The sequence below is a fragment of the Epargyreus clarus genome, unplaced genomic scaffold, assembly GCF_041222505.1.
Source record: "Epargyreus clarus isolate Ecla_fem2 unplaced genomic scaffold, WU_Ecla_fem_2.2 ptg000013l, whole genome shotgun sequence".
In the NCBI taxonomy this organism is placed as follows: domain Eukaryota; kingdom Metazoa; phylum Arthropoda; class Insecta; order Lepidoptera; family Hesperiidae; genus Epargyreus; species Epargyreus clarus.
In genome coordinates, this window is record NW_027332221.1 from 5,834,879 (window position 1) to 5,855,678 (window position 20,800).

At 36.7% G+C, this 20,800-nt stretch overlaps 1 protein-coding gene across 3 annotated transcripts; it reads right to left on the minus strand.

The window, feature by feature from the left end:
- Nucleotides 1-5,007: 5,007 nt before the first annotated feature.
- LOC140746685 (uncharacterized) lies at nucleotides 5,008-16,415 on the minus strand. 3 transcript variants are annotated; one of them, XM_073078793.1, is made up of 8 exons: nucleotides 16,185-16,415; nucleotides 13,905-14,057; nucleotides 12,985-13,134; nucleotides 10,801-10,914; nucleotides 9,992-10,057; nucleotides 9,229-9,314; nucleotides 6,525-6,701; nucleotides 5,008-5,727 (listed from the first exon to the last, which is right to left on the minus strand). In XM_073078793.1, the coding sequence occupies exons 1-8, from the start codon at nucleotides 16,359-16,361 to the stop codon at nucleotides 5,604-5,606; spliced, it is 1,047 nt and encodes a 348-aa protein (XP_072934894.1). In that variant the 5' UTR covers nucleotides 16,362-16,415; the 3' UTR covers nucleotides 5,008-5,603. The 3 variants fall into 3 exon arrangements, with proteins under 3 accessions (XP_072934894.1, XP_072934896.1, XP_072934895.1); XM_073078794.1 differs by lacking the exon at nucleotides 5,008-5,727 and adding an exon at nucleotides 5,734-6,519 and having other exon boundaries at nucleotides 6,575-6,701; XM_073078795.1 differs by lacking the exon at nucleotides 6,525-6,701.
- Nucleotides 16,416-20,800: the final 4,385 nt, after the last annotated feature.

A 20,800-nucleotide genomic window follows, 5' to 3' on the forward strand; every position in this document is an offset into this window, starting at 1 on the left:
AGCGGTGCGGGGAAGCGGTGCGGGGTGCACCTTCCTCCGCGCCCCTTACCAAGACGACGGAGGCGGGAGCGCATTTATCCTCGAGCGACCAGCCAGTGCCTTCAAAACCTTCAAAGCGACCGCACGCTACTAATCTGTAAAATTTCGGTTAACATTATACCAGCTCCAAACACTTCTACGTCTTTCATTTCGGGGCAGTTACCCCTAGCTCAGGGAGATAGGGACTGCACGCCAACAGACATATATATGTACTTTTCTGTGGCTTAGTTGTTAGGAATAACGGCGCATCTGTAGCCGACCTCAGGTAAGAATCTAATCTTGTCAGGAGTTGATTACAGATGTCCATGGGCGGCAGTAGCCACTTACCATCAGGTAGACGGCATGCTCGTCTGCTACTTTGAATATTATAAAAAAAATTAGGACCGATTACGGAAATACATATTTATAAAATAAATATAGTGAGTCAAAATTGGAATAAGAACTTTTAAAGAAACAATGGCAAATTTAAAATCAACTTTTATATTATACCTACCTTAATATGTTATTGTATTGTATGCCCATGAGGCCGGAATATGGCGGACAATTACCCAATGTACACCTATGTTTTTAAACCTATGTTCCACAATAAAGTTATTTGATTTGATTTTGATTTGATTCTCAAGTAGTACACACGCATTTAATACTAAATCAAAAAGGCTGAGATAAATATTTATTTTCTGAGATGAAATGGTAGCTATAACGCTGTACCTATTCAATGTAAGTATAACGCAATTGAACGCCACCCCTACATACACAAGTATTAAAATCGAACGTGCCTGATCATACCAAATAATCTCGGTTGCAACGCCGCTGTCCGAATCAATTAGGGCCCCGAGCCTTTTAGGACTTATCGTGAAACTGTAAGAATGTTACGGTGTGCGGAATTAATAACTGCAATTAACTCGGATCTTATTCGAAGTGATGTTTGCACAACCCTAGTGCTTAAGCCCCCACACAAGTACGGAGAGCGTTGTTTAGTCTGCTCACAATAGACACCGTTACGTCGACCCTCTCAATAAGAGAATGATGTAAAATGTAATCTCGCTCGGAAAACATGAACATTGTAATGTAAATTTCTCTTTTAACCCTGGACTTTTTTTGGAGTTTACTCCTTAAGAAACGATTTGAGTTATAAGGCCCGGTACGGAAATTTTATGAGGAGTAAAATCAAGTGTAACACGAAAAGTTGAGGCGTAACGGTAACCAAAATATGAATCAAGAGTGCTTTTATTAATTTAAAATACAGTAAGTTCAAATCCCATATGAAAGTAATTATTACAATAAAAATAATTAGCAATATATAAAACATTAAAACGTCATTAACTAATTTGTTTACATTTTTGCATAAATTAAGTTATAGGTTTGATCATTTATAAACACTGTGAAAAATATGAACATTGGCGCCATAATATGATTAACAATCTTTTATGAACGTTTTTAAAGAAGAGTAACATATAAAATCAGTAAGCAATTGAATAAGATATAATATTAGCAAAATAAGTTTTTAACATAAAGAGGCTTTTGTAAGTTACTGATATATTAATTTAACTTATAAAAATGGATGCATTATTGATCAGCACCATCTATCAACGATAAACGGGCAAAATCAAAACAGTATTATTTAATATTTATTACAGAATTATTGCTAATGAATTATGTTCAAAATAAGTTATATGAAATTAGCAATAATAATAATAATAATATTCTTTATTGTACCCAATATAGTAAACAAAAATAAAAACATACAATTTAGGACGATACAAAAGGCGGCCTTATCGCTAACACAGCGATTTCTTCCAGGCAACCTTAGGGTGAGGAGTTAAAGAGGGGATGAATTAAAAGAATAGGTAGGGTGCAAATAAATGTTATTTTAAATAGTACTTAATACATAAAATCAAGTGTAAATTAAAGATAACCATAATAAAATAATAAACATGCTTAATATAGATATTATATATATAATTATAAACAAATAATAAACGAAAGGGGAAGAAACTATAGATTAAAATTAAAAACAAAGATAACACAGTTTAAAAAGATTGAAAGCAAGAGCACAAATTTAGGAAGGAAAAACAGTTAGAGTTTAAGGTAATGGGATTTGACAAGATTTTTGAAGGAGTATAAGGATTGGGAGTAACGAATAGAAACAGGGAGGGAGTTCCAAAGACGGATAGCGGATACAGTGAAGGATTTTTTGTAAAAAGGAAGTTGAGTGAGAGGGAGTATAGAGAGCAAGATTTTCTGAGGAGCGAAGGGATCGGTCATGGGACAAGTGGAGAAACTGGAAGCGTTGTTTAAGGTAAGGAGGGGCAGTTGGATTAAATAGTAAGCAATAGAGAAGAGATAGAATGTGAGCATTCCGGCGAAGGCGAATTGGGAGCCACTTGAGCTTAGCACGATATTCTGAAACATGGTCATACTTTCTTAGGCCAAATATAAACCGTATACATAAGTTTTGGAGACGCTCAAGCTTATTTAATTGCTCCTCGGTAATGTCCGGATAACACACATCAGCATAGTCAAGTATTGGTAGCAAGAGAGACTGTGCAAGCGTAATTTTAGTTGGAATGGGCAAAACATTTTTTAGTCTTCGTAGTGAGCTCACTGCAGCAAAGAGTTTCCTACTGACCTCTGAGATCTGAGGTATCCATGAAAGGTGTTGGTCCATGTAGATACCCAGATTCTTTACCTTATTACTATAAGGAATATGCACATCATCCAATACAATTGGTGGTAAGTTGTGCCAATCAATCCTAGAGGTCAGTCGCGAACTCCCTATAATGATTGCCTGAGACTTAGTAGCATTCAATTTTAAGCCAAAGGCTTTGCTCCAGGTCGAGATGCAATCTAGATCAGCATTAGCAATCCTGATGGCGTTGGGTAAGTTGTTTAGGCACGCATGATTGTAGATTTGCAAATCATCTGCATATAGATGGTAGAGAGAAGTGAGATGAAGACTAATAGAATTTATGAAAATAGTAAATAGGAGAGGAGACAACACGCCACCTTGTGGTACACCGGCGACAGTATTCAACCAGTAGGAAAATTTGTCATCAATTTGAACCCGCTGCCGGCGTCCGTACAAGTAACTATGAAACCAGTCAATAGCCGTCGGAGATATGTAGAGAGAACGCAAGACCCCCAAGAGGATATCGAAATCAACAGCGTTGAACGCATTGCTGAAATCTAACAGCGTCAACACTGTCAGCTGTTGATTTTCCATCCCCATGCGTATGTCATCAGTGATTTTTAGCAATGCAGTAGCCGTGCTATGACCTGGACGGAAACCGGATTGTAAAGGATTAAGTAGAGCATTAGCGGAGAGAAAAGAGCTAAGCTGTTGATGGATAAGGCGCTCAAGGACTTTAGATAGGAAAGGAAGTATAGATATGGGTCTAAAATCGCCAAGGTCGGAGGGATTGGACTTTTTGGGTAAAGGGATGACGTGGGCATCTTTCCAGGTCGAAGGGAAGGAGTTTTTACGGACGGAATTATTTAGAATGGACGTAATGGAAGGGAGAAGTATGTCAAGGAGAGGAATGATCATTTTCCGGCTAATGCAATCACTGCCGACCGCATTTGATGGTATGGAGAGTATTGCCTTCTCGACATCACGATCCGAAAATTGACTAAACGAAAATAAAGGAGAAGTTGGATTGGGAAAATGTGAAAGTTGATTTAAAGTTTTTGCTTTTGTTTCGCTATCAATGGAAGACGTGGCGGAAAAGTGACGATTTAAATGAATTCTATACCAATACGTTTTCAATCAATACGTTCTATATCAATACGTTTTAAATGAATTCTAGAATTATAAAACATTCAGAAACAATCCAAATTACATATAATAACATGTTTATTGAGTCTCATATAAATTTCATCCGTAAATTGCAACAAGGATATTTTATAGATGGCAAAGAAATTATAATTATTGAGTTTTAAGTTATAAAACGTTTAACATTGTTTTAAATATAAATATTAAATAATTATATTATATTAAAATTTACTTTAATATAAACAATTATATTAAGTTACCATTATAATATTTGGCACCAAAATACATAGATTGATAAACTTGCAAACTTACAATTTATAAAACTTGCCACTAGATGGCGCTATTTTATATTATTTTGTAACATACTTTATGTAATACGCATTATTGAAGTAATATAAATAATCCGAATAATTACAGATATATGTTTGTTTCTCTTATCATTTTAGCAGATGCGTTCATTTACCTACCCTTTTTTCTATTCGATATATATCATAATTATCATTCGTAAGGAGTAAACTCCAATCGTGCGTCGTAGCTGACACACACACACTTTTTTTTAAATTGAAGCAGGTAACGTATTTACTGTCCACGGCCACTGTCGCCCATAGACATTAATGACGCAGCTCATACAGAACAGGATCTACCTGAAATCGATCACAGATGCACTTTACTTCTGGGGACTATCATTGTCGCCTCGTATGTAAGTCAGCCGGCGTCCACAAGCACATTCAGCATATGGACGACTGTCAACATTTAAGGACTTTATTTTTATTGCCAAAGAATACATCTTTTTAAGAATAGTAAACAGACATGCAGTTATGTAGTTCACAAATGGGAACGAAGTGCACGCGAATCTGCTAGTCTGCTCTGAATATAGAAATGAGTCGCGCCGCCCTAGCAAATTGTACATCTACTCGCAACAACTTCAGAGCGGACTAGCAGTTTGGCGCAGACTATACACGACATCTTATCGTTAATAGTGTTAGACATTTCCAAAGAATCCACAGACAAAGTCTAATGACTTCTCTCAAGTGATAATAATCCGATGACTTACCGTGTCTAAAGAAAATTGTTCAAGATTTAGAGAAAAATATAAGTTCAATTCAACGTTAGTTTTAATTATTAATGCTAGACTAGACAAATCTAAGAAGTTTTCTGTAAGGATTTAAGTTATTCAAAAGAAACAAACATAAACATCTTGTTCATTGCCTTGTTTATTTTATCTTAAAAATACAGTGTTTTATTGTAATCGGATATCTAATGGGTATGTCTATAACGGGTGTATTCAAAAGTAAATTCGGCAGGCGGTTCTCAAATAAATTAGGTAAAAATCGTGCAGGAGTTCATTGAAAATTAAAAATACTTTGTATTTTAACCTCAATAATCTACGTTTACTTTACAAGAAGTTTCGTTATAAAAAAAAAGATTTTCAAAATAAGTTTAATCTACATCTACATATATGTAAAGCTAATCCTCAAATGGTATGACCTTAGTAGCAAATAACTTAGTGTAACACAGGATTAGGTGTGGAGTAAAGGTGGTAGAACCGGTGGTTACGGTTCGAATCCGGTGGCACCACCGCCGCACCTATTTCTGCCTCATAACAGCAGTGTTAAACGCTGCTGTGTTCTGGTTTGCAGGATGTGGTAAGAAAGACATACTCTTACGAGGCGTTCAAGCTTAGTTCTTTGGGGTAGCGGCGCATGTGGGGTCGACCTCAGGTAGAAATATCTAATACTATCTGGGGTTGATTACAGATGACCATGGGCGGCAACTCACTCGTCGTAGGCCGTCAGCGTGCGGTGTGTGGTGACACAGCGGCGACAGCGGTAGGGCAGCCCGCTGCGGTGCCGGCGGTGGTGGGCCGCCGTCTGTGTGGGCTGCGATACCATTCACCACACGCGTTGCACGCTAACCTGGAAAATTAACATATGAAGTCATAGATAAGTATGGATATCTCACCTCCTTGTAATTGAAGGAAGCCATTAAATAGCTTAAATTGCTGTCATGGTGTAATTTAACAATGCCGACGTGTGCAGTTACGTAGTGCAAAAACACGAAATCAAAGAAAAAGTGCGGAGAAATACCGTTTCATTCGTAAATGCTCTAAAAACTACATTTTTTCATATTTTTCAAACACGAAAATAGATGACAGTGACAATTTCAATTGTCAAAACTGGTTACATTTTTTGATAAGAGTGAGTATTATGTATGACGTTCACATTTAGTCACAGAAATCAGTTTTGTAAGGTAAATCACCCTACAGTCTCAGTTCTTTGCTTGTATATATGCAATATGTTGAGAAAACTTCGATAGCGTGATTCAGAAACGTGTGGCGCTCTTGACGAGTAGCGGGAAACCACCAGGGACATGATGATATGATGAAAATGTGGATCTGAAGTTGGTTGAACCCTTTGTGGTTCGACTCCGGCGGCACCACCGCCACACCTATTTCTGTTATAACAGCAGTGTTAAACGCTGCTATGTTTTGGTTTAAAGTGTGGTAAAGGAGACATACTTATCCAAAGCGTTCCAGCTTAGTCCTCTGGGGTAACGCATCTGATGCCGAGACCTCAGGTAGAAATATCTAAAATAACATCTAATCTAATAGGGTTGATTACAGATGTTCGCATGGCAGTAGCCACATACCATCAGGTGGACTGCATGCTCGTCTGCTACTCCTATATTATAAAAAAATACATATAAAACTCACTTAGGATTAGTGAATGTGACAGTATGAGTCCGCATATGAGCCAGTAGTGCCTGCGGGGTCTTGCACCGTTGCTTGCATATGCTGCATATCGCGTCCTTGGATGGCTTGCTCTCCTGCTTAGGGGATGTTAGCCCAGGGGAGCTCTTCTGTCTCGGGGGTAGCGTTTTTAGGGATATCCTGAACGGGTAACGAATATATTAATATAATACCTTTAGTTAATTATAGTCCGAGTCAAACTTCTAGTCCGCTCTGAAGTAGTTGCGCGTGACAATTTATAAGTAGAGTTCCTTTTAATGCTTTGTAAAATGTTTTACCAAATTATCAAATGGAACTGTTATTGATAGTCATTAAACATTTTGTATTTATAAAATATAGATGGGACCAGTTTAGCGATAACTTGTAGCTTTCTATTGATCAAAATGATTGAAACAATTAAAACTAGATGGCACTAGTTTAGCAATCACTTACAATTTTTATCACTGCTTTGATCGAAATAAAATAATCCTACTCGACACTAGATGGCTCTAGGGTTAGATCCTTACAGTACTCGGAACGAAGTTCCGGTTTAAAATCAGCACTTTATAACTTATGTAATTATGTAATAATGTTTAAAAAATGTCTTATTTAATTATATGTATCAGCAAATATACAGTACTATTTATAATAATGTTTACATTATTATTAAGAAGGTTAAATGATTATTTACCTCAAGTGATTTTTATGTATTTATGATTTATCATTATTTACTATATATGAGACATGATTTAAAATGTTAAAAAAATAAAATATTTAAAGTAATTTTAGTTTAGAGGTTGAGAAAGAAAAATAAATTAAAATAGAAATTAAAATGTGCAATGAGTATAGTTCATGGGTTGATTTGCATCAAATCTACGATTGGTCAAGGGGGTTCTCGTCACTGATTGGATAATGGTAATTCATAAATAAACTCTTTTATGCTATTAAAACACAAATAAAATTAATAACAAAATGTATAAGAACAATCTAAATATGTTTTAAAACAATTATTGTATTAAGAATCTTAGCTGTGATACTGGACTGTCAAACAATTTAAATATAACTTATGCTTGATGCTGATTGGCTATTATACACAATAGATGTGTGTGTAAAATTCAGAGGATATAAAAAGGAAGGAAAATAAAGGGAAGCGACTTTTTGGACTTCCGCCGCACTTACGTAAGTTAAGTACTTCTTAATATAATTTTATTTTCATTGTGTTTTTGATCAATTGTTGTGTAGTGTGTACTGACTATTAGGTATGTAATAATTAATATTTGTTATATTCCTCTGTAATTTAATTGTTTTTGAATTATTTATTGTGTTCTTGCTATTTTTTAAAACTAACTATTTAGTATTACTTATACTACTTTTTTGGTTTACGTTTTAGTAAGACCACTGGTCATTATTTTTAATTACCTTCCATTACTCTGTCATTGTAAATGTATAATAATATAATATTAAGATATTATGTCCTGTTTAAGTCTAAAGTTTAGACCACTGGTCATTATTTCTAATTACCTTCCATTACTCTGTCATTGTAAATGTATAATAATATAATATTAAGATATTATGTCCTGTTTAAGTCTAAAGTTCTCTTTTTCGTAACAAATGTAAAGGTGTTATGTAACCTTAAAAATAAACCCTAAGTTTATGAAGGTATTATTGTTTTTATTAAAGACATCCCTTACACAATTAATAAAAATACATAGACTACGTACCTATATTTCTAAAATCATTAGCTTTTCCTAAATAAATTGAATTATCTGATATATTTTAACATGGGTCTTAGGGATTTTCTAACACGCGCAGGTGTAGTCAGAGAGCCAATGCGGTCGAACACAACCACAAGCAATACTCCGTAATGTGTCCGCGGGGAGTCTTCGTCCCGCTGATATCTACCATTTGCTGTTGCGACGCAACTCGTTTCTATATTCGGAGCGGACTGGCAGTTTGGCGCGGTCTCTACTAGTATTAAATCGCCCAGAATGGATTCCAAAAATACAATATATTCTCCCACAATCATCATCATATTTGTAATAATACATCTGTATCCACTAATGTATCACGCTTCGATTACAAAAGACAGCAAAAATGATTTCACAACTTAAAATTGTGTTATAAGTTATATGCGTATTAGAATTCAATTATAACATGCTTTAACGGTAAAAAAAAACATGAAAAAACCTACACGCCCAAAAGTTCTTTTTAAACTTTTTAAAGATGTATAAAGTCTACCTACAGTCTACATCTTTTTTATATAATATTGGAGTATCTGCTACTCCAATATTATATTTAAAAAAAAGACTGCAGAGCATGCAGTCCACCTAATGGTAAGTGGCTACTGCCGCCCATGGACATCTGTAATCAACCCCAGATAGGATTAGATATTCCTGAGGTCGGCCACAGATGCGCCGCTACCCCTGAGGACTAAGCTGGAACGCCTCGGAAAAGTCTGTCTCCCTTACCACACCCTTCAAACCGGAACACGACAGCGCCTAACACTGCTGTTATTAGGTAGAAATAGGTGTGGCTGTGGTGCCGCCGAAGTCGAACCACACAGGGTTCTACCACCTTCCTAACTAATTACCACCACTTAGTACTTACTACCACTTAGTAGACTATGGCCTAAGCATCTCACTCTGAGAAGAGACCCATGCCCATTAGTGGGACAGCGAGACACACTTACTTGACTCTTTTAGCTGGTAACTCTGGTTTAGTGTCCCTCTCTCGTGACCGTTTCAGTCTTGATAATGTAGGCAGACTGTTCTCCGTCTGTAACATAGAAATATATTGTAGTTGCACTGCCTTTACTGAGGCAGAGTGTGCCTTTATTAAGGCAAACAGTGCCTTTGCTGAGGCAAAATGTGGCTTTGTAAAGGCAAAGCCTGCCATTATTACGGCAGAGTGTGCCTTTACTAAGGAAAAAAATCTGCCTTTGCTAAGGCAAAATGTGCCTTTATTAAGGCATGGCCTGCCTTTATTACGGCAGAATGTACCTCTAATAAGGCAGTGCATGCCTTTAATAAAGGAAACCATGCCTTGACTAAGACAACATGTGCCTTTAGGAAGGCAGAGCTGCCTTTACTAAGGTAGTTTGCCTATAATTGTCAAGTACGTGTCAGTTGTATAAAATGTTTATTTTTTTTTTTCTTAAATAAACATAGTTGACATAAGATTAGAGTCAAACATGAATTTGGTTACATATCTATGAAAGAAAATTAGGAAATAGCAGAGTTTAATTTAATGAATGGATTTAATTTTTAATCGAGTTTTCTTTCAATCTACCCCTGAGAACTAAATTGGAATACCCCAAATAAAAGCCTTAGTACCTAGTAGTAGTAGTAGTGCTGTCATAATAGAAATAGGTTTGGCGATGTTACCACAATAGAATCCTTCAAGATTCTCATGAAATTTATTTAAAAAAAATGAAAATAAATAATAAAACATACCTTTTTGTCTTGTCCCTTTTTCAAAATTGACTTTGGCGGTGGTGATAACGACTTTTTCCTCTTCGACTGAAAAAAAAAATACACTAATGATAAACATTAATTACCTCATAAAAGATGGAAAAAAAAATAATGATGATTAATTTCTAATACGCACATAATATTAAAAAATCTCTGAAGTGTGTAAACGTGTCTACCTGTGTCTACCAATACGCACTTGTCCAGCACGGTGGACTATGACTTAATCCTTCTCATTCTGAGAGGAGACCCGTGCCCAGCAGTGGGACAGGAATGGTTTCTTTTATAATTATATAATATAGGAGTAGGAGACAAACTTCCAACCCGCCTGATGGTAAGTGGCTACTGCCACTCATGGAAATCTGTCATCAACCTCAAATAGGATTAGATATTCCTACCCAAGGCTGCTACTAAGGACTTACGAGGACTAAGCTAGAAGGCCTCGGAGAAGTATGTCTCCCTTGCCAAACCCTTCAAGCCAGAACACAGCAAAGCTTAACACTGCTGTTATAACTGAAATAGGTGTGGCGGTGGTGCCGGAAACGAACCGCAGTGGTTGCTACCACCTTCAAACTAAGGTTGACAATGTTATGATAAATGCAGTTTTGGTTTATATCAAAATCGGCTTCGCAACTCTTTTCAGCATTTTTCACTAATCCTTATAGTTTTGGATTTGGCCCTGAAGGCCTATTAGAAAAATTCACTCTGTATAAAATTCTCTGTATAAATAATTCTTCTAATTATCCTGCAAGTATTTATAATGACAGATTTTTATTATTAAAACAATAACATATCTGTAATTTATTGAGTGTGACATTGTCGCTCTCCTTGTCCCGACCGCCACGTCGCAACCGCGGAGGACTCGGCTGCCGTTTAGATCTCGACTCGCGACCTAAGTTGTTCGTCAACTGTTGGTCAGAGAAATCAAGTTAATATGGTACATGTGGTTCTACTGTCACACTTCCATCCATCAGCCTTTACTAGTCCACTGCTGGACATAGGCCTCCCCTAGTCTGCGCCACTCCGACCGGTCTTGGGCCGTCTGCATCCAGCGGTTACCCGCCGTCCGCTTCAGGTCGTCAGTCCACCTGGTCGGGGGGCGTCCTTGGGGGTTGTTGCCATAGTCACCGCGCTTGGCTGTGCGTGTTGGTGACCGCAGTATGGTGGTAAAATCACAGAGAGACGCTGCTGCCCATCTCCTGGTTTTTGTCCCTTAGTCGACTCTTACGACATCCACGGGAAGAGAGGGAGTGGTGCTATTCGCAGCCGGCACCACACGGCCACGACACAGCACACTTATTTATGTTATAACAGTGTAGTTTCTTTTTTTTGTTATCGAGTGGGATATCTTCAATAGGTACCCGGTGCCGTGGGAGCGACACAGGGTTATGTGGGACTCTTACCGTACTAAAACCCACCCGGTGGCCGTCCTCGACGCTGCGTAGAAGACTCCGGGATCTCCAAAGGTACACAACCGGAGTCCTCTTAGCGCGTTGCCCCGTCGGGCTCCGCCCAGGTGAGCATAACGCTCGCCACATCATTTGATGTACACGACGGTACCCGAACACACATATTGCCGTCCTTCCCGATATCGCTTGCTGGACGGTTCGAGCTTCCACTCTTGCCGCCCGCAACCCCGGAAGCCCCCTTTTAGTCGCCTCTTACGACAGGCAGGGGATACCGTAGCCCTATTCTGGTCCCGGGACTACAAGGACAAACAATGTAGTGCTGCTGTGTTCTGGTTTTAACTCGTGGTAAGGAGACCCTTATACTCATCCATTAGCCTTCAGGGTAACAATGCATCCGTGTACCTCATGTAACTTGTGGCGAGTTTACAGGTTACTCGTAGTTTACAGATGGTAGAACCATCTGTGGTTCTACTCCGGCGGCACCACCGCCACACCTATTTCTGTTATAACAGCAGTGTAGCGCTGCTGTGTTCTGGTTTGAAGGGCGGTAAGGAATACATACTTTTCCGAGGCGTTAGCGTTGAGTCTTCAGGAGTAGCGGCGCATCTGTGGCTGACCTCAGGTCAGGAATATCTAATCCCATCTGGGGTTGATTACAGAAGTCTACGGGCGGCAGTAGCTACTTACCATCAGGACTGCATACACATTTACTAGGGTTGATTACAAACGTCCACAAACGGCAGTAGCCACTAACCATCAGGTGGGCTGCAGGCTTGTGTACTACTACAATATTATAAAAAAAAAACTGTCTTCATGCATTATAATTTTTTTTTTTGTAATTTCTCGAGGGCGCTTGTGGAAAATCTTATGAGCCTGAATTATGACAACACCAACAACTAATCAACACCGTACAGTACTCCATCTATACTAATATTATAAAGAGGTATAGTTCGTGTAAAACTGCAAGTCCGCTCTAAATATAATGAATCGCGTCGCCATAGCAAATTGTATGACTACACCTGCTCGCAACAACTTCAGAGCGGACTAGCAGTTTGGCAGGGACTATAAAGTTTGTAACTACGATTGTTTGTTAGTTTGTTTGTAAGGGCTAATCTTCGGAAATACTGAACCGATCATGAAAATTCTTTCACAATCAGGAAGCTACACTATTCAGGAGAGCTATAGGCTATATTCTATTATAATTGAACAAAAAGCGGGCGAAGACGCGGAGACTGCTAGTCTATACATATAAATAAAATTGGAGTGTCTGTTTTGAATATTGAAATAACCGCTTTTTACTACATGCATATGAATATACATACGGTACATAGTACATACACCCAAAATAACATCTTTTTTACAATTTTTGTCTGTCTGTCTGTTTGTTCTGGCTAATCTCTGAAATGGCTGGACCGATTTTGACGGGACTTTTATTGGCAGGTAGCTGATGTAAGAAGGAGTAACTTAGGCTACTTATATTTTAGAACTAGCTGTGCCCCGCGGCTTCACCCGCGTTATTTCATTGTAACGCGGGTGAAACCGCAGGGCACAGCTAGTATTATACATTACCACAATCTTGACTTCCTTCTTCTCTGGTTCCTTTTTGATCTTGCCACCTTTCAGCACCTTGGTCTTCTTGTCTGACAGTGGCTCGTTGGAGTCCTCATCATAGACACAGATCGGCTCCGTCACCCCCAGGATGCAGTCACCGGCGTCAGGCTGTGGAGGAAGGAACATTTTGGAGATAAGTTTCTTAGATGTAGATTGTAGACGGTATAGTTGGAATGGCAGCCATAGAAGTAAATGCATTGTGGAAATTTGAACTGTCTACCTAATCCAATTCAAAAGACAAAGCCAAAAAAAAAGAAGGAAACTGTTTCTCATAAGGCAACCTCCTTTTATTTGTATTTAGTATGTAAACATTTCAAGTGTCTATCTGTTACAGTTCACAAGACTGCCCTGTGACAGGCGGACAGACAGCAGATGCTTAGTTATAGGATTTCTATTTACCCTTAGGGCACTGAACCCTAAAAAGATTTTTATCTTTTCTATTCTTTTTAAATGGGCATGATGACAGTATTAAAAAATTGAAGAATAAATGATTTACTTAAAAACAATATATTCTCAAAAATAGCCCAGTTTTAATAAAAACTTTAGGATTCATCATATTTTCAATAAAATAAAAGTGTAAAATAATGCAGTCGGCCATCTTGTCTAAAACGCTAAATTCAAAATTAGAAAGAAAGAAAGAAAGAAACATTTTTATTTAGATAAATTGCAACACAAAAGAAATATAACGGAAAGACGGAATTAGTTTTAAAAATGCTAATATTTCCGTTAATACTGAATTTATTGCCGAAATAATACGATTTTTGGAATCAGTAGACATGTAGCTACATTATAGAAGGGGAGTTCAAAATTTGTCATCATGCCCATTCAATATAGGTTACTATCAGAAAGAAACGATCACTAGAGAGATGGTCACATACCGTTCCCAAAGGCATCATCTGCGGTGGCAATCCAAGTCTTAATCTCGTCCGTTTGTTTGTCTGCCGGCACATCTCCAGGAACTCGTAGAAATCATTCACTTTGTCCACACAAAGCTCGCAAATTAACGGAGGCATCTTATCATCCTGTTGTACCTGGAAGAATAACGAAGATAGCATCAGTGTGGTTCTTTTTTTTTATAATATAGGAGTAGCAGACGAGCATGCAGTCCACCTGATGGTAAGTGGCTACTGCCGCCTATGGACATCTGTAATCAACCCCAGATAGAATTAGATATTCCTACCTGAGGTCAGCCACAGATGCGCCGCTACCCCTGAGGACTAAGCTGGAACGCCTCGGATATGTCTCCCTTACCACACCCTTCAAAACAGAACACAGCAGCGCACACTGCTGTTATTAGGCAGAAATAGGTGTGGCGGTGGTGCTGCTGGAGTCGAACCACAAAGGGTTCTACCACCTTTAAATTGGTTCATCCAGAAACATCAATTTCTAACTACTTTTTTTATTTTAGTGAAGTAGGAAATGATCATGCAGTCCACCTGATGATCAAGCTACTGTTGCCTGCAGACATGTGTAAATAACACCATATAATATAAGATTCCTATCTGAGGTTGGTAATAGGTGAGTTGCTACCCCATGAGGACTAAGCTTAAACGCCTCGGAAAAGTATGTCTCCCTTACCATACCACACTTCAAACCAGAACACAGCAGTGTTTAACATTACTGTTATTAGGTAGAAATCAAAGATTAAAAAATAGAATCTCAAAGATAGAATCAGCATGGTTCAACCAGGTACCATCATCACCTCTATGTTTATTGTGAACCAGTTCGGCGAGCCAGTGTGCAGGTGTGGATGTACTGACTTACACATGAGGACCGGCTAAGTGGGGCGTGGGACCGACGTAGGAACATGTGATCGGCTTCAGGTAGAACCTACTCTATATGGAGTTGAGTTGGTTACAGATGTTCTTCCTTCAGTGATCACTTATCACCTATACCCCAGCCAAATTGGAAGAAGAATGTTTACCAACAATCGTTGCTTAGCAACCGATAAGGGCGTATAACAAAAACCTTTTTTCGTCGGTGCAATTTTTTTACAAATAATATAGTAAAATTTAAATGGTTTTCTATCAATATTGCTTGTTCTATTTGGCACATTATGTCTGCTTTGAATTCAATATTATGAATAAATATTTGACCTTGACTTTACTTTTAGTTTTCGAGATTAATCTCGTAAATTTTATTTATTATTAATTCGTATTCAAATGTGTATTAAGAAAATTCATAATTCTTGTACTTATAATGAATTGTGAAATTCTATTTTGATGATATAAATGCATATTCATATTACAATGCATGCATGCGTTCATGAACTCACTTGTTACAATGAACTGTGAATTGGTAGATACTCATATCCAACCCACAAACCACTCTGCTGCGTTGTGGATTGGTAAAAAGTATAATAAATTCAACTGTATTTAAAACACCAAATCAAAATGAGACCAAATCTTCTTACAACCTGGCATTCACGTGACATGGCCTATTTATAGGGTTATCTTATATGCATCGCATGTAATGAGGTATAGAAATAATGGATATAATTTAATTGTGAGGTTATCTGTAGAATTAAACATAAAAACAAGGAAATTAGTAATTTTTACAGTGCCAGATTTTTGATGACCCTAAAATCGGTTTGTTTACATGAATTCTCTTCGCATCGTGGCGGAGGTATAGGACTGCATGGTATTGTGTGTATCAAGTGCAGATAGGTACTTTTCCCAGATATGTAGGTTTTCTTGTATTTTACTTCATCATTAAGCAAGCGAAAAATCATTTATCATTTCATAAGTCTGTGATCAACTTCAGGTTGCCTGCTTCATATGGGCTACAGATGTCAACAGTGACCTTACCATCAGGTGGACTGCATGCTTTATTGCAACTTCGATCTAAATACCTTATAAAAATATAATGCATAAATGAAAAATGCACCACCATTACATTATTACTGTTATAACAGCAGTGTGGCGCTGTGTTCTGGTTTGAAGAGATACTTATAAGAGACATTCCAACATAGTTAAAGTTATCAATGTGTGTGGTCAACCTCAAGTAGGACTGCAATCATGTCTAGAGTTTGTCAGTCGTAGCCGGTAAGAGCCACTGACCATCAGGTGGATTGCATGCTTATCTGCTACTTTTATCGTATTTTTATATAGAGTATATAGAAAAGAAGCTCTAATAAGTATAAACATAGCACGGGTTACCTCAATTTGAACACATTCTCTTATTTTCTGCCTTAGTACCACATCACAACCGTCCAGGTTGACAATACTTTGAATTATAGGCATTTTGTAGCCGCCACCCGCACCACACAACCGACATGCTCGGTATATCTCGTAAATAGTATGTTTCTCTATCTTTTTATTAACAAAACGATCCATTGTTATTATAAATAAACTTATTTCTGAAATACGTAAATGTCAATAATGACGATGTTGACTAGCGATGTGCGGTATCGATTATTTATAATCGATTAATAGATTCCACAAAAAATCATTCACAATCGATTATTATTTAGATAATCGGTTGTAATCGATTATTGGGACAAAACTAATTAAGTTATGGTAACCCTATTTGCTAAGGGAATCCCCGTCTCTATGAGTAGAAAACTGTTGTAGTAATCGGGGAAATCCCGAAAATTATATTTTATTATTGCTTTCAGTTTTATAAAGTTTTTTGATTCATTATTCTATGAGACGTACAAGATCTATGACGCATTTAACTCGACTCTGCTTATATTAGTGAAATTTTAAAATGAAACGCCGGCAAAGTATTTCATACGTGTGGACTCATTTTGACAAAAGTGAACAGGAAGCTACTTGTAAGTTATGCCAAAAGAAAATTAAACAATCTATCTTATGCAAACACTATGAAGAAGCAAGAACACATTTGAAAATGATTTTGAACGATGTGGAATATATGGCGGCAACCACAGATACATGGACTTCTGATTCTAATAAGTCTTATATCACTATAACTGGGCACTGTGTATACAATGATGAATTGCAATCATTAGTTCTTTCGACAAGAGAACTTCCAAGTCCACATACTGGAGAACACATAGCAGAACATTTGCGTCAAGTATTTGAAGAATTTTGTATTCTATACAAAATAGTTACAATAGTTTCAGACAATGCACAAAATATGAAAAAGGCAATTAATCAGAGTCTTCAAATACACCACCATCCATGTATTGCTCACACACTTAATTTGAGTGTCAAAGAATCGCTTTCTGGAGATCCATCCTTGCAAAATGTAATTCAAAAATGTAAACGAATAGCCACGAACACGACACGAAAACGAATTACCCATTTCCGTCACAGAGCCAAAAGTACTGGGATTCTGTCTGCAAAACAAAAACTAATGAATATGCCAATTTTGAAATTAAAACAGGATATAGAAACTAGATGGAACAGTATAAGTATTATGTTTGCGAGATTGTGTGAAGTTAAAATCCCACTTACAATTGCTCTAACAAAAATTGATGTTGCATTGGAATTGGAACCCCCTTGATAATAACGAATGGAAAGTATTAGCCGAGTGCGTTGAAATTCTAAAAAACATAGAAGAAGTTACAGAACAGTTATCTGGCGAAAAATATCCTTCCTTGGGAATGGTAATCCCATTAATACGAGGACTGCAGTACAACTTAAATGCAACGAATACCGAAACATTAATTGGAACCCAAGTTAAAGTAACACTATTAGATGTCGTACAAAGACGACTTGGTATGCTAGAAAGCAATAAACATGTGGCAATAGCTTGTCTATTGGATCCACGTTTTAAAAAACTTGCTTTCGGTACCGATAGTAATGCAGCAAATGCTCAACAACGTTGTATAGAAGAACTTACATATCTCAGAAATAGCACTATAGAGGCTAATGAGCTTGAAGTTACACAGACACAGCAGCTTGAACATGTAACTGCAAAACCATCAATCTGGGATAATTTTGAGCAAAACAAATGAAATTTTATCGCAACAACTGCATCTGAGAATATAATAACATTACGACAATATTTAGAACTGTCTCTGCTTCCGAGGACAAGTAATCCTCTGCTATATTGGAAGAGTATGAAAACAAATAACTCGCATTTATACAAATTGCATTTGAAATATTCATGTATTCCCGCCACTTCCGTTCCCTCGGAGCGAATTTTCTCTAAAGCAGGTCAGTTGACGAATCTAAGGAGAAACAGACTGGACCCAAAGCATCTTGATTACATCATTTTCTTGAACGCTAATTGGAAATTATTTTCTGTTTGATTTTTAATGTTAAATATTGTTGGTTTTATTATTATGTGATTATTTTTTGTATGATGAGTAGTCATAAATATTGTTTTTTTTTTTTTTTTTTTTTAAAGTGAGTGATTAGGTTCTGTTTGACGTTTAGTTTAAATATTGTTTTTTTTTTGTAATAAATAAGTGGTTATGTTCTGTTTGATCTTTAATTTTAAATACCTTTTTGTAATAAATAGTGGATTAAATTTTGTTGTTTGTTTCATTTAATCTTTAAGACAATTTGACATTTTAAATTTAAGACTAATAATCGATGAATAATCGATTAATAATCGATAACATAATTTCGCATAATTGGGTACTTGACAGTTATAACAATAAAATATGAAATATGTTGGATATGATAGCTTATAAGTAAACATAAATTATGCAGTATTTCGTTTATTTTTTAATACGCTCTAAGTATTTTAATTTTTAAAAAGAAATTTTCGATTTTTTATCTGTGGATTTTAAATCCCAAAACGGCGACAGTGCTGCCTCAAATGTCATGTGACGTCACTACATCGAAACCAAACAAGACAAATAATAATTAAATCGTTTGCTGTTACAGTTGGTTGAATTTATAATATGTTGTGAACCGAAATGAAGCCATACTATATTAAAGCTGATAGCGTGAACCTGCTTAAAGAATCTCCATATATGCAGTGCAATAAATCAAAATGGATACAAAAACTTCCGTGAGATAACCTATGGAAATATCAAATAAACAACGTAAGTAAAACATTCTTTATATTTACATTTAATCATATCGGACAATTAAAACATTTCTTAACTGACTTCAGACAGAAGAAAGGTTGTCTTCAAGTGATTATTAAGATTTTTTTTAAATATACTTATATTCTTATGTGAACTGTTTTAAGGTTATTAATTGGTTATATTTATATTTACAGATCTTCCCGACAATCGTATAGTGACGACGTTATAGAGTATGTGCAGTTTAAGAGGAAGGCAAGTTTGTGTTTCATGAAAAGTAAAAGTTGTCCTGAACACAAGGTACATCAATGAAAATGAAAATGTGATGACTGTCCTGCCTAGAAGAAGTGAGGAGCCAAAAGTTTCGAAAGTGGGCACCAGTCTGAAATACATAAAGTAAGGACACGGGAAATAGTACTTCTTTACTTGCGTAACCTACCCAACAAGATGAAGGAAGAAAAGTGACCATACAGTTCCTATTATTGCATTGCAATTTAATTCTGAAAATGACAGTGATAAAAATATATATCCATTTGTTACGGAAAATAATTTTAGTAATGAAGAAAAGCAGACATGCAAGCAGCACAAAAATGTAGCTTAGGTGATCTGTAGTAATTATTGTAACTGTAACATATGATAAATATATACAAAAGTTCTACTGTATGTACTCACTAATAGAACCATATAAACCAAATAAACAAAGAAATCGGTTAATAAAATACTAATATTAGCAAATCATGTATTTTTAATTATACAGTCCAGTAACTTTTTTGACGGTGGTAGAACCCTTTGTGGTTCGACTCCGGCGGCACCACCGCCACACCTATTTCTGCCTTATAACAGCAGTGCTAGGCGCTGCTGTGTTCCGGTTTGAAGGGTGTGGTAAGGGAGACAGACTTTTCCGAGGCGTTCCAGCTTAGTCCTCAGGGGTAGCGGCGCATCTGTGGCCGACCTCAGGTAGGAATATCTAATCCTATCTGGGGTTGATTACAGATGTCCATGGGCGGCAGTAGCCACTTACCATCAGGTGGACTGCATGCTCGTCTGCTACTCTTATATTGTAAAAAAAAAAAAAAAAAACTTAATCAGTGCACATGCACCATCAATAATAACACAGTCATGAAACATTTTAATTGTGTCCTATTAATTACAGAATGGGCCCGTAAAATAGAATTCTCATAGACGTCTTATAATTCTATTCTTATCATAGACATCTATATAATATATTAAATATATGAATACTTCCACTTGCTGTTTTGTTTTGATTACGTCCCGTTCCAATTGATTTGGAATTGACGAGTCACTCGAGAGTTACTAAATTTATTCCTTTTCTTCAATAATACTTCTCTTACATAGATAGTATAAAATGTCATTGCTTGCAAACAGAGGATTTAAACATATAAGAATCTGCAAGTTCTTTAACGTTTATGAGATTTGGGTTTAGGAACTTGTATAAGCAAATTTGTTAGGATATTTAGCGATCGTACTTGAACACATCGTCACTGCACACGCCTTGTAATTTGACATTCTTGCAATTGTACTAATAAAAGTTAAATAATTCCCAAGATTTCCCCTAAAGTATGTGTAGCGTCGAAGTTTATTTCTATATTTTCAATGTGTTGACGTCACGCTACGAAATGACACTTGACCGCCTGTTTTGGCGTAACGTTCCGTTTACCGTAATAAAAATATGTTTTTTATTAATAAATAGCCCTTTTTTCGAAAAAATGATCAATGAAAGGCATATATAATACGTATATGAATTCATTAAAACAGTTTCCCAAAAAGTGTCAAGTAGCCAATCGATTAATCGATTAGTCAAATAATCGA